General features: G+C 42.7%; 1 protein-coding gene across 1 annotated transcript; it reads left to right on the plus strand.

Annotated features, from left to right (window-relative positions):
* Positions 1-660: 660 nt before the first annotated feature.
* Positions 661-13,947, plus strand: KRCC1 (lysine rich coiled-coil 1). Its single transcript, XM_068679598.1, has 7 exons — positions 661-907; positions 7,622-7,728; positions 9,296-9,403; positions 9,491-9,659; positions 10,340-10,585; positions 11,682-11,796; positions 12,606-13,947. Exons 1-7 carry the CDS (start codon positions 841-843, stop codon positions 13,357-13,359), a joined length of 1,566 nt encoding a protein of 521 aa, XP_068535699.1. The 5' UTR covers positions 661-840; the 3' UTR covers positions 13,360-13,947.
* The last annotated feature ends 539 nt before the right edge of the window (positions 13,948-14,486 follow it).

Here is a 14,486-nt window from a genome sequence, read left to right on the forward strand (position 1 = left end):
AAACTGTGAATTATTCTCTATTTTGGATATATCCCTGGCTGGTGCGGGTGGAGGGATGAGCGCCCTGTCCTCCTACCGGGAGAACAAACAGCACCATCTACTGCCCTCTGAGCATTTATCCAAATCAAAACGTTATCAAATTTAGTCCTTGCTGAACCCTCTGCCTTGCAGCCTCCACTCAGTGCAGAGCTGAACACAGCCCTCAGACAAGTTGTGAATTCGAAGGAAAAAGAGAAAAAATAATAATAATAAAGAAGAAATAATAATACTGTCCTAGGCTGGTTGTGCTTGCACTCATCCTGTCCAGCTAATTGCAGGGCTGCAATTATAATTCTGCTTTAACATTGATGCCCTGCAGGGTGAGGGTGGTCTCACAGTAGCCACACTGCTGTCCCCATGAAACAACCCCCTTTTTGGGGCAAAAGCAGGGAATATCTGGGGGGAAATGTGGTTGTCATTTCCTCTGGGGACACACACCAGCATGGCAGGCTGGCTAAACAGAGGGGATTTAAGCCCTGAAGAGGAAGGATCGGTGTTTTGGGGGGTGATTGAAGACAAAGAGAGGGCTGCGTTTGGGGATGTTTTGGGGGGATATTTTGGGGGGTGTTTTGGGTACAGGTGTGGGGAGGAGACCCCGGGACGAAGCCTGCAGTCGCCGTTCAGGCTGCGGGCCCTGAGGGGAGGCGGAGGCCGGGGCAGGCTGGGCCGGGCCCCGCGGGGGATGAGGATGAAGCCGGGCTGGGTCAAAGGAGGAGCCCGCTGAGGTGTCCCGGCCCTCGGGGCTCGGTCAAGGCGGCCCTGGCGGTGGAGCTGTGGCCGTGAAGGGGACTCTGAGGGGAGATGGCGGCTGAGGGGGGCCGCGAGCGGCAGCAGGAGGCGGCCCCGCAGCCCCAGCTCGGCCGCGGAGGTGAGTGGCCCCGGGGAGAGGGAGGAGGGTTTATTACGTTTGAATTTAAATAATTGGATGGTTTTAGTACATTTACACTGTTATTATGGTGGAGGTGGCTGGAACACGGTTGTGCTGTCCTCTCCTTCACAGATATAAGCCATCCTGTGGAATAACATCCCGCTAAAAAGCTAGCGAGCGGCTAAAAACAGCGGTGAACTTCCAGGAATCCCAAACCATGCATAATGGGTGTACAATATTCACGTGTTGGAAGGCTTTGGTTCATGTTTTTATAGTCATTGACTGGGCTGGTTTATGGATTTTTGTTCGGTTGGTATTTTTTGGTTGGTTTTGTTTATGTATTATATTTTTTTTAAGCTAGCCACAAACTTAGCAATGCATAAACATGGTCTTTTGTTAAATATGTAAAACATCTACTAAGAGCGGATTTCCCCATTGTCGGTTAAATTTAGTAGTGCTCTGTGAAACAGAAATAACTCCAGAGGAATTAATCACCCTTGGCTGTTTGGCTGTTGAGTGAAACTGGCAACTAATGTAAGCAGGCACCTTGCTGGGGGAGAAAAAAGCAACAGAATGAGGTACACTCCTCAAAAGAATATACCTGGGGCAAGTTATGAATACACCCGTGTTTTGTTTAGGCTTGAATTCCATTTTCGAGGAATTTCAAGGGATTTTAAGGGTCCTGAGGGTAGTGTTTCTGAGCTCCTCGCCGGGTAGAGGCAGCTCGCTCCCTGACTTTTAGTGCTCAAAAGGCATGAGGCTGGTGGTTAGCCACACTGCAAGGATTGCTGGACACACAGTTGGTTCATGTCTGGGCTAAGGAGAGCTATATAAGTGGACATCACTGACAAATTTCTGTTTTTAAAGCTTGGTAAGGGACGGAGGGCAGGTATCCTGTAGGTTACAAACACATTTCCTTTTTCAAGACTCAGTATGTAGCACGTGCTTGTGTTCTACATTACTAATTTGCCCATCTCCATCCTTTTTTATTTTGCACATCTTCATCCTCCACCTACCGGAGAAGAAATAAAACGAATTGGGTACCGATTCACATCTCGTGTTTCTCACCCAGCATTCCACAATTCCTCTTTAAAAACACTGAAACTAGGCTGAGAAATAGCACTGCACAAACTGCTACCTGTTGTACAGTCTTATGGGAGCACTTATCTGTCAGGAGAGAACCTGGCTGAAGGGTAGGTAACTTGTCTTAACCCACCTCAGAGCATTTACGAGGTGGGGAATCAGGGCTGTGTTTCTTATGTGTTCTTAAGACCCAAAGAGTGGATAGGGAAACAGTTCTGTTATCCTAAGGAAGTAAGTTTATGACTGGCAAGGGAACTAGCAACTTATCCTGCAGTATTTAACAAATCTAATGCCTTAGGTCTGTTTTTAAAAGGAACCAGCCTCCCACTATAGACTTTAATAAGCTTTCTGTTGCACCCTATTAATGTTTTGACTGTCTCTCAAAAAGTGCAGCTGGATTTAAATATGTCCATAGAGACTGTGAGATGCTGATCTTCCTCCCCTGGGTGTGATAGGAGGTGGGGAGCAGAGGTCACAGACAAGGTGGTGGATGAAGTGGGACAAGAGGGAGAAAAATGAAGAGAAGCAAGGAGCTGTGTTGCCAGAAGTGGACACCTCCACTTTATTAGTAGTGATTGATATATTGTATTTCCATCTTAATGCTTTAAAACATTTTCTGTTTCCTTCAGAAAGCTGCCGAAGAGAGCTGACAAAGTGTCTTGTTACCATTTACCCTGGGCAAAAGAGTTAGAGTTGTGTTTCCCATCAATTGTAAGCTCCTTCTGTTGTGTGTCAGGGCAGATCATGGATCCATCTGGCTGTAAAAGGCTTTTAGCACTGTCTTGATTTAGTTTCAGAAAGTTTGGGCAATGCTAACTTTAACCCCTGGTTTGGTGGTGGTGTTGTATGCTCCAGAGGCCTGTGCTTGCGTACAGGCTTAGGGATGTGTCAAGCAAATCTGTGATACTATGTAGATATGAAATACAGAAATCTGCAATAACACATTTGAAAATGTGTGTAAATGTTTGGAGGTTGTCATGTTATGGTATTCTGTGGAAATAAAAAGTCAGCCTTGCAGTTTGGGTGATGAATCCAGTTTATGAAATGTGCTGGAAGTTCAGTTTTACAGCTCTCGTTTTCAAACAGCAGAATCCAGTCTGGTATTTGTTAGTTTTACAATCACCTGAGCTTTGAAAGGGGACAAAAGTCATAAAAAACAATATTAAGGGACTAAACTCACTTGAGAAAAATAACATTTAGTCCGACAGTATTGCTTCCTTGGAGAAATGCCTTTACCTAGCTGCGGAAATAGAAATCAGTTTGGTTCAGCCTCCCCTTCTCATCCAGGAATCCAGTTCTGCAATACCACACCTGAGTGTATTTGATAAGGGTTTTAAATTCTGTTATCTTTGCCTGCCCTTTCTGAGTTGGGTGTCCGTGGATGTCTGTGCCAGGTAATTTCTAAGATTGCTTTCTGATCCCCACCGTACAGTGGCCACATCTGCCTGCTGTACCGTGACCAAAAGCGGCTGGATGTCAGTGATGCTGTCTGCCTGCACATTTGGACAGCTGCTGCTCCCAGTCGTCAAGCTTTTTGTTCACCCTTCATCCTGTTATTTAGGAGGAATACAATCACCTAAAAACAAGCAGCAGAGTTTGCACATCACATGAAGATGCTGCCAGCACGGAGCATACCCTGGATCCAGCCCTGTGAAAGAGCTTGTAAAACAAGCGAACAACACCCGTCAATATTTCCTCTCTTGAGGGCATGCTGCTGTTGGACTTGATTCGTGTATATCTGTTTATTTCTCATAAAGATGCTATGTTTGCTGCTGGCATTTGAGGGCAGAACTTGGCTGTGTCATTTTCCAGGCTGAATACCTTGAAATTGAAACTTGGTGCCTTTGCCTTTAGGGATTTGTCTAGCTTGTGCTTTTTCCTTACTACATTATTCTTCCTGCTGTCTTCTCTACCCTCAAGAACTGAGGAAGAAAAATTAATGTTAGACTGAGGCTGAGTTGTGTTTCCTTTTTAATCAAGTGGTAGAAAATCTTAGGTTGAACAGTCTATCTTTTAAATTACCTGGCTTCTGATATTTTAATTAGTTTCAGTATTGCCAACTTCATGTTGCCCAGAGGGATGGCATTATTTCCCCTGCCTTTCCTACATGGCATACCACAAAAACTCTATAAAATTTACCTAGCAAGAGCAAGAAAACAGCAAAGGTTTAAAGTTGGAAAAAGACAAACATCCTGGAACTTCTTCCAAGTAGTACAAATAGACAAGTACAATCATGTTAAAACTGTTCCCGAGCCTTCTCACATCGGTGTTTTAATACACTTCTTCAATAGCACAGCAATTCAATAAAACTAAAAACTAAAAAAAAAAAAAATGCTGAATGTGCTTCTAAGCTGGTAAATGGGAATTGAGAAGCAGTAAGCAAATATTGGGCTTTCAGTTCAGACAGTGGCTCAGTCTGATTTCTTATTATTACCCACCTCTATTTATTTATCTGAATTGACACTGAGTACCTGCCCTCCCGTTGCCTTCTCAGTACTGATATTTCAGTATTTTGAATACTGAGACAGTCTTGTTGAGCATGTTTTAGGAACGTGTTCCTCATTGCCTACTGATTTAGGCTGGGTTTATTCTCTGCATTTAAAAAACAGTGTGAAATAGATCTCTGGAGGTTTCTGGATGCCAATTAACAGCTCAGTCCTTCTTTATGTAGATAATCAGATTTGATATTTGCTTTCTTGATCTCGCCCTCAGGTCTCAAATGAGCTGTTTGTGCTGCAGCCATGCAGCGTGGTTTCAGACAGCCATCCAGAAGTATCAATACCTGTAAGCATTTTTAAATCCATGCTATTAACAGAGCGATTTGGGTGGATGGGGAAATAGCAGTGGGATAAGAAGCAGCCTTAGTATTCATTTGGTGCGTGGTGGTGTTTAGGTCAGAGCTGCAGGCATTTGGGAGCCCAGGAAGGGAATGGTTTGGATATTTTGTGGAGTTTCCACCTACCTGAGGGTGCCTGGAAGAGTCCAGACCTGAAACAGGCTGGGATTCCTGCTGTGGTGGTAAAATTATTAACGTTTATGATTTGAGAGGTCTGGCTAAGAAGGTTAGGCTAAGTAGAAGAACATTGCTTCCGATTTAAAGCTGGCAGGCTGTGATTTCTTCCAGCTCCCACACTTCTGGTGCTGGGTGCACCACTCCTCCAGGCTCCACCAGGAGCCAGCTCTCCGTGTCCTCAGCTGTGGCAGCTAACAAGCTGCTGAAGGAGCCCATCCCCAGAGATCGATACCTAATTTTGTTAACATTAGAATGATTTTTTTTTCTCACTTTTCTTTGCTCTGAAACAGGGTATAAGTCAGGTCCCTGCAATTAGGTGGGAGAAATCCCCATTTGGATGTTTTCTTGCTATGGTGTAGCATGTCTTCTCTGAGATGCCAGTGAACTTCACAAAACATGAAGTCTGTCTGTGGCAGGAGTGTGTGCCACAGGTCTCATCACAGAGCTGAGAAATCTGGGGCAAGGAGAGGCCGTGAGACCCACAGAGAACGACATGAACCAATAATGCCATTAAAACGAAAATAAGAGGGGAAAAAATACCCTAGTAGTTACATTATTACTGCTGGTTGTCTCTATCATGTGGCATGACAGTCTATAGCTTGCATTTTTAAAAACATTATCTATTTCTAAAACCTCTTTCCATATCCCTTTATTAAGGAGCAGTCCCTTTGTGACAAACAGCGGTTGGTCTGCTTGGCAGCAGAGCCATCTTTTTTTAATAGCCAGGAGCTTGTTCAAAGAATTACTCTGAATTCAGGATACCAGTAAATGTTTCGGGGGCACCAAAATGAGGAGGTCAAACAGCAGCCCTGTAAGGCTGCCGCTTTTGATTAAATCTCTGAAAACTTTCTGATAGTGTGGTTGCAAGCTGTAAGGTAAGCTGTGTTGGTTTGTTTTTTTTTTAAGTTTCTCTTCATTGCCAGGAAAGACGTCTTCTGAATCCGAAGACTGAAGACCTCAAGTTTGTGAGAAAGATCTCAAACAATTTTCTTCAGACAGGATCTTCTGTTGAAGCTGTTTTATTTGTGATTGCAACAGCAAGCGTCCTGCCAATTAGGAGTGCATTGTATTAAATAAATCCTAACCTTTTATTCCCTATTTCCTGACACCTGATCACCTCCCCTGTTTCCTATGGCTGAGTACTACAGGTTCACAAGCTACTCGTTGCTCCTCTATACCATATATGTGCAATTTTTCTTTTCTGCAACCCTTTAATTTCTCCCTTTTCCCTTTTTTTTCCCCCTTTTCTTATGTTTTGAGAACCTGTGATCTTTGTTTTACTGTTCTCACACTGCCCATCCTGTTTTTCTCAAGCTCCTACCTTATTTTTGGAACAGTGAGGCCTCTGACTGTTCCCTTATCTACTTGAGCATTTCTCCTTGTTACAACTGCACGGCTACCTTGGAATAAAGAAAATTAGTTCTCTTGCAAAAACACAACTTAGTTTCTCAGGAGTCCAACTTACTATTCACAGAACCAGTTGCTCGCAGGCAGTGGTAGTGTAAATCCACCCCGTGCTCACTTCTGAGTGTCACAAATGGTCTTGAAGCACCGTGAAAAGCAGCAAGGGCAGGGTTTTTCCTGAGCCTCCCCTGGAAATGAGGAGAGGAGCCTCGTTTAGCCGAGAGGGCTGCTGATGTGTGAGATCCCTGCTGAGAAGGGGACTGCAGCTGCCCAGGTCAGACCGAAGACCATTTTCATCTTGCAGCCTGGTTGGGGTTTTAGTGGGAGCGATTCTGATTTATTCCTGAATTAATTTGCCTCCATGCCGTTCGTTACAAGACAGTTAGGACGTGGTGGTACTTTCCACAATATTTCCCCTTTGTATTGGCATGGGTTTGGGGGTTAGGGGTGGCCTCTGTGAGCAGCTGCCCCTGTGTCAGAGCAGGGCCAGCTCCAGCTGCTCCAAAAGTGTTTTAATGCTCTTGATTGACGTGATCCCTGCTTTTAAGTGCTGATGAGGGTGTCCCCCCAGATCAAATGTGCCTTCACATAAAATTATTCAGAATTACCTCTAAGTCTGGGCCAATCTCAGTAAGAATTGAAGTGTGTCCATGTCGTGAGTTAAGGGGGAACAGGGCAAGAAAATAGAAACAAACCATTGGAGCGGTTTTTCTCCATATAACTTTAAAAAATAAAATAAAATGGTTTCTCTGAGAACCTTTGGAAGCTTCTGATACCTCCTAGCCTTTCTTATGTACTGAGCTGCTCCCAGACTTTCTTTACATCTCTTCTTTAAGCAGTATCCCCATATTTAACTAACTGTGTGACCTAGTCCAGCTAAAAACCTTTTCTTAAGCCATTAATCTAGTATTTCCGACAGAATGCCCTATTTGAAGTGAGCTGAAAACCCTATGAAGATGCTTTATCTTCCTTCTTTTTCAAGTCCAGGTACACTTACAGTAATACTTACGAGCAATACCTCTGTAAGCAGGAAGGTTTGGGTGGCTGTGAAGCCACAACAGAGAATGGTGTGATTGAGGGGATGAAAATTGGTTCCCTCGTCTTCTGCTGCACATGAATATTCAAGTGGTCAATAATTTGAGTAAGCAAAGACATACAAATGTATCTTGTCCTGTCTACTGACTGATGTTTTTTGTTTTTTGCTCTGTGTTTAGAAGACGTTTTAGATGAGGCAATGAGGAAAGAACTGTTCACCGACGCTTTCTGTAAGGTTTGCAGTGCAGTGCTGCAGTCTGAGTCCCAAAGGATGTCCCACTATGAGGTAGGCTGGAAGGGAGGACTTCTCCTAGCATGCACTGGGGTTTGGGTTTCTTTGGGGTTTCTGTATGGTGTTATAAAAAGCTCCTCAAGGCTTTTCATAGTTTTTCTTAAAGCTTAGCCATTAACCAGGTTTAAATGTTGTGATGTTGAAGGGCAGTCACCTACGTGTTGCAGGGCAATTATAGAAGGAATTGAGCAGGTTCAGGCAATGCTGTGTATGGGATTGAAGCAGATCTACCCCACGTGAGCCCAGAACATACGAACAGCATGGAGCAATGCTAACTACAGAGGAGTTCATTTCTCTTCACCCAGAGACACACACGTGCTGCTCTGTCTGCAGGTGTCTGCATGAGGCAGGTTGTATGAATTGTGCTGGAGGAGTTTCCTGGAACAAGTGTGTGCCTTGGGATATTGCTGTCAACAGAGGAAACTGAGCTTTGTTTTGAAACTTGATATTGATGGTTTGCCTGCACAGACATTTCTATCTTCTTGCCAGAGTTACTTCACAATGCCAGTTGCTCTCTGGTGTCTTTCTTGTTATTCACATTATTAATTAAGATTCAGGTCTTGCAAGCTGTCCTATTTCCTTACTTTGATTTATGTTCAGCTGCACTTGTCCTGTCAAACTGAGAGTCCAGACTCTCAATTTGAGTTTCTCTTTCTTGGATCCAAATCCAGCTGAGGATAAAAGAAGCAATTGCAAAGTTACCTGACTTCACCATTGCAAAATGAATCGAGATGGAAGTAACTGACTCTTTCTCCTCAGTTCTCTTTGTGTTGTCTAGCCAGGTGTGATAGAACCTCTTTGTCTTTGGTAATAGTGATATGATTTCCTGTGTAGCTCCTCAGAATCCTTAACAGCTGCTTGGAAAGCATCGGATTAGAAAAAGACAAGCCACTTGTTTGACTTTGCGTGTTACCAGTGTATAGCGTGGCACGTGGGTAAGTATGTTATAAGTGCAGGAGTGATGCACTGAGAAAGCATCTAAGAATTAATAAATAATCACAGATGAGGGAAGTATACATAAGATGGGATTTGAGGTTACTGGACTAATGAATGCACAGTAGAATTCTCCACAGACTTCCTCAAAGCTGGAGATTGTCACCTTCTCCAGGGAGACCAGGCTTCTTTAAGAAGGTAAATCAGGTCGTGCTGCCTGTCAGTCCTCTGTGCCGCCACTCAGGGTGGCCTTGATGTCAAACCCACCAGGTTTAGCATTAAAGGAGCTCAGAGAATCTGCTCTGTGGCATGGACACGTTCCCTTCCATACTTGCTTTAGTGTCTGTGTTTGTAGGAGGATGTGTAAGGATTTTTGGTTCCCCAGGGTGTTGAGAGTAGGTGACTCTGAGGGCTGCCTGAGGCAAAATATAGCGCTAAATAGTGTATTACTGATTAAAGAACGGTGTTGTTACATGAGCTGGCCTTTGTCTGGTTGTGGCTCTGCCTTATACAAATGCAGTTTGGCAAGTGTTGAAGGCAATTGTGGATGAGTGAAATCCCAGTCGCTGGTTATACCACTGCTTGACCTCTTGTTAATGAAACAGGAATAATTCCAATCTCTTCTCAGAGCAAAAAGCATGCTCGGAAAGTTTGTCTTTACACCCAAATGCACGCTGAGAAGGATGAGAGGCAGAAGCATGGCAAAAAGAAGAAAGCAAACTATATTAATTTTCAGGTGACTATTCGTCTGTGTCGCTAACTAAACTGTTTTCTTGTCCTTCAGTAAGTGCTTAAGACTGAGCTTGATCTTGCCTGTTTTCAGGTGCATAGGAGTGGTGAAGAAGATAAATACTGCTGTCTCTGCAACATGTTCTTTTCCTGCCCAATTACTGCATTGTCTCACTACTTGGGAAAGATCCACGCTAAAAACCTGAAGCAAGCATCAAGAGACGAAGTCCTGATGGCAGTACAGAGCACACAGCCTGTTCCTGGTAAGAACTAAATAATCTGCGTTGCGTGTGCTTTCCTTTTATTCTCTGAAACAAATACAGAGATATCTTCCTACACCTGCATGTCTCTTGGCCTTCTGTTCTGCCAAAGTCATGGAGCTGTGGCGTAGTAACTCCTTGGGTGGATAAACAAAGATACAAAATACCCAGTGAAACTCTGAAGCTGGGGAGCCTTTCTTTCAAACTCTCTATCTTTCTAGCTAAAGGCAAATATCTATGATTTTTTGTATTGATGAAAGATGCTTACAGTTGCTCAAAATAATCACTGCAGTCCAACAAGATGTTACTCTGATAAATTAATATGTTTAATTTAAAAAAAGAAGTCCTCAAGCAACACTGAACTGGTGTTAGTTCTGTACAAGTTGCTGAACTCTCCCTCTGCAGGGTAAGTCTCTTCTTGGACTGTTTAAAGCCCTTAGAGTGCACAGCCATCAAATGGTGAGGTTTCTGAATATTCCATGTGTTCCTTATCACATTGTGCTCTTGTATCTTTGTAAGGACTAAGGGACTTTATGGGCTCTGGCAAGCAGTTCAGCCCCCAGCAGGCTGTTCTCCCTTCCAGCTCCATCGTTCTGCAATTACCTATTTTGCTCCATGGAATTGGTTTAGCCCTTCCTTTGCTGTGCCATCAGCAGGTTTATCCTCTGCTTCCATCTCTCCAGCTTTACAGAAGCCAGCAGCTGAGAAGCCCTTGCTGCCTTCAAAAGCTGAGGAGTTTGCATCAGCCTCCAGCACGAGTTTGGAGTTAAACGATACGAAGTACTGCCGGCTCTGCTGTGTTCCCCTCGATAATCTGTTCTCGGCCCAGCAGCATTATGTTGGGAAGAAACACAGAAGAAACATAGCACGGAAAAAAATAATGGAGGAGCTGGGGGACGAAGCTCTGCTTGCAGAAGTCAGAATAAATGGTAAGCAGAACATGAGCAAGTGGGGACAGCTTGAGTAGTTAGCTCTGATTTGGGCAAGGAAATGAGAGACTTCTCCTTTGCTTTTAATTCTTATAATGTCTTCCATTAATCTTCTGTTCACCAGACTGATTGCTGTAATTCCTTCAGTCTTCCCACTAGGAAATTTGTTTCCTAAATGGTCATTATTCTCCAGCCTCCCATCAGGACAGTCTCCAACTCTAGCACTGTGTCCAAGGCCCTGGTGTCGTACCAGTGCAACTTGCATTTGTTTTAGTGGGTCTTCTGTAACAGAACTGTTGATCATCTGGGCTTGTGCAACAGAAGAGTTGATCCTTCCTTTAGTAAAGAATTCAAAATTCTGCTTGATACTCAGAAGTTGTTTTCAAGTCATTGTTATTCAATAAATTATGCTATAATTTAAAGAAAATGGTGCATTTTGATGCAGAGCAGCAGCCCATTGGAATTAACACTGCATTTTGCTCTTGGGTTTGCATGGGGAAAACAATTACTTGGTGCTTTTTTAATTATTTTATATACTTATGTCTATGAGTAACACAGCTTGTAAGAGAAGAGAGCGTGACAACCTCGAAAACACAAGGACCTTAAGTTGTATTTGGCTGTCTCTGCGTACTGTATTTGTAATGTACTGTTTGACAGTTCTCTCAGCATCTTCTTGCCAGAGTTGAGCCAATGTTTTGTGAATGTTTGAGCACTTAACGTTTAAATTCAGACAAGATCAGTGTGAATCTGAACTGACTGGTGTCTTGTTGGTGCCTGCTTTGTGTCAGGTGCTTACAACGCTATTTAATTTTTCAGTACGGTTCATTCTTATCAGCATTTGGTAACAGTTCACTAGAATTACTTTGAATCATTGCAGTCATCAGAAGTACGCTTTGTTAATACTTGAAAATGGTTAAACTGCAGCTGTACAGCTCTCTTCCTAAATACTGTTCTAGTGTAAAATGGAGATGTTGCAGCAGAGACGTTGTATATGTCTGTAGGAGCTGATTATGGGAACATCATGTTAGGACTCTTGCATGGAGGGGGAGGATTGTGATGAGTTTTGCATTTCATTTGCAGTCTTTCTAACCTACAGATTCCTTATTCTCTGTGGCTTGGCGTGGTCCTTACATGTGCCGTGTTTGTGATGTCATGTTTTCATCTATAGAAATGTACCGGTCCCACGTGCAAGGGAGAAAACACCAGATTAGGTAAGTCACTAAGTCTTTTGTTACTCTTCCTCTGTAACTTCTACTTTCAAGTTTCTACTAAAGACTTTGCCTTCTTCAGTAGCCCAGCTGTCTGCTGTTAAGGGACTTTGACCAGTTATTGTGGTTTTTTGGTTTTGTTGTTCTTGTGGGATTTTTTTTTACTGTTTTTGTTTTAATTTGGTTTTGGTTTGGTTTATTGCCTTTAAGGGTCACTGTCTGTTTTAAACATCGTACTTATGACTGATGTTCACTCTTGGAGTTCCTACAGCTGCAGCTTTGATGGCAGCCCACAAAAAAGGTCCTGAACCTAGTGGTTTTCCCACTTAGTTTACTATCCCCAGATATTTGCTTGTCTGGGGACAGCAGCACCTTCAACTAGTTCTTACTTTCCCTTTAACCCGGAACAGGCACCGTAGCCTGTGGTAATTGCAGAATGAATATTGTGGTGATTTAAAATGTATCTTTTTTGAGATTGCTATGCAAGTAGGCCAAATATCAAAATTGCTTTCATGTTAGACATACTGATAAGACATTTTAAGTGAAGGTGCAATAATAATGTAACCACAGTAGTGGGACTGAATCTGTTCCCTGTCATGTCAGCAGATTTGGAAATATGATCGTGTATAAGAGGTTTCATGTAGGTACAGAGAGCAACACACTTGGGATATGTTCTTTTTGTAACTCTGGAAGTATAAATAGTTTTATCATGTATGTCCTTCTGCCCTCCTGACTTTTTTTTTTAACCTCAACAAATCCTAAGCAAATTGATCAGTATTAATAACTGTGATTTTTCTATCCAATGTATGCAGAGCAACAACGGTTGTCAATCTCACGGAGAATTCAAAGAAAACTTATGAATTAACAGATTGCATTCAAGTTCCGAAAGCTACAGGTCTAGAGCAGAGAACATATTTGAGAACAGCAGAAGAGGAAGAGTTTCAAGATAAAGATGCCAAAGGAGGAAGTGACCTCGGTGGGGTTGTGTCTTCAACCTTTAAGCGTGAACAAGGCTGGCACTCCAACGTTTTCTCAGAAACCCAGTCACCTCCAAATAGTGGGGAAAAGAGATCGCCCAGTTGGCCATCAGCTTGTGAGCATGCACTGGAAAAGACACCTAATTGTAACGTGGGACACTGTGCAGGAGAGCAAGCATCTGAGGTGGCCACCATCAGAGATAAAGGCTTTAGACAGTCAGTTGCAGAATCTAAATACTACTGCAAACTTGAGGTTGATGAAACTTTTACCAGCTGCTACAGTGAACAGAAACTTCAGATAAAACATAGCGAGGAGGAAAAATACATTAGTGAAGAGCTGAAGTGTAAGAAAGAAGCCACAACACCAAAAAGGAAGGAAAGTAGTGAATATGCAGATTTTGGAAAAGAAAACGAGAGGCAAAAGCAAATTAAATTTGACGTAGACTTGGTAAATGAGAAGAAATCAAAGCCTTATAAAGGCGAAAGACTTGAACAAAACCCTGCTGAGAAAGAGAGCACTAAGCACAGAAAGGATGAAGAGAAGCCACAGACAGATGGCAAAACAGAAGAAGAGCTACTTTGGGATTAATCCATCTTTGGATACTGATACAGGTTTTGTTTAACTTTAAGAAGCTGATTCTGGTTGTAGTTTCTCTAAAGCACTTTGTAAAGTGCAGTGGCTGTTTTGCTGTTGTTGTCTGCTTAAAAACAAAGGTTTTGTTCCAATCTGGAAGCAAGGAAAAGCCAGTCTTTTGAATCAATTGTTCGTTGTTACATATACACCGGCCATTGCAGTGATGTGACCTTGAAAGTCTGTAATCTCTTCTGGAATATTCCTCAGATAAGGGACAGTAGCTTACAGAATATTCTTGGAAATTCACCCAAATGTATAGCTTTTTTGTCCTAATACTAATAGAGATTTCTTTTAGTTTTGCAGGAAAGTATATGAGGTTACATGAAAGTACATGGCAGGATAAGTAAGGGCATCACAGTGTTCCCAGCTACATCTGTAACATTTCACTGACAACTCTTAAAGAAGAATGTGAAAGGCTTTTGATTCCAGATCTTACTTGCTACTGTTATTTTATTCCACATGTTTCTGAGAGTTAAAAAGGTTTATTAAATATGCAACTGGTTGTCAGATTTATGTCTAATAAATTATTTTTTCTCATTGTAATCCTGATTCTTAGTTTAATTTTGAAAACCCAGAAAAGGTGCAATATGCAAAAGTAATAGCTAACATGAGGCTCTTTTCTTCTTCACTCACTCAAAGTAATTTACAGGAGGGACATTAGAATGAAGCTAGATCTGTGACCCAAATAGTACTCTGAAGAATCAGTAACACGTTTTATTTGTTTTAAATAGTGTCATCAGACCTTCATTCATAATGCAGACTTGCCTTATTGTGGCACATGAACTGATGTCCTGCGTTTGTCTTATGTATTTAAAAGCAATGTTGTGACACCATTTCATTTCTCTCTCAGTGCCTTCAGGCTGCAAGAAAGCTTTTTCTTAGCCTTGATGTGGGATCTGAAAGCCCCACATTGTCAAGTCGCACCACTGGGTAGTCTGTTTGTAGGGGCACCTGTACTGAGCTGCTGCTTTCAGTGTATCTGCCCAACTGAATCTTCTTGTTGTGGGTGGTTGTGGGGTGGGGTGGCGTAGAGACCAGAGCCCTCAAGCCTTGAATTCTGGCTGGTTTGTTTTGGTTTTGCA

This window comes from Anas acuta, chromosome 4, assembly GCF_963932015.1.
Source record: "Anas acuta chromosome 4, bAnaAcu1.1, whole genome shotgun sequence".
NCBI classification, from domain to species: domain Eukaryota; kingdom Metazoa; phylum Chordata; class Aves; order Anseriformes; family Anatidae; genus Anas; species Anas acuta.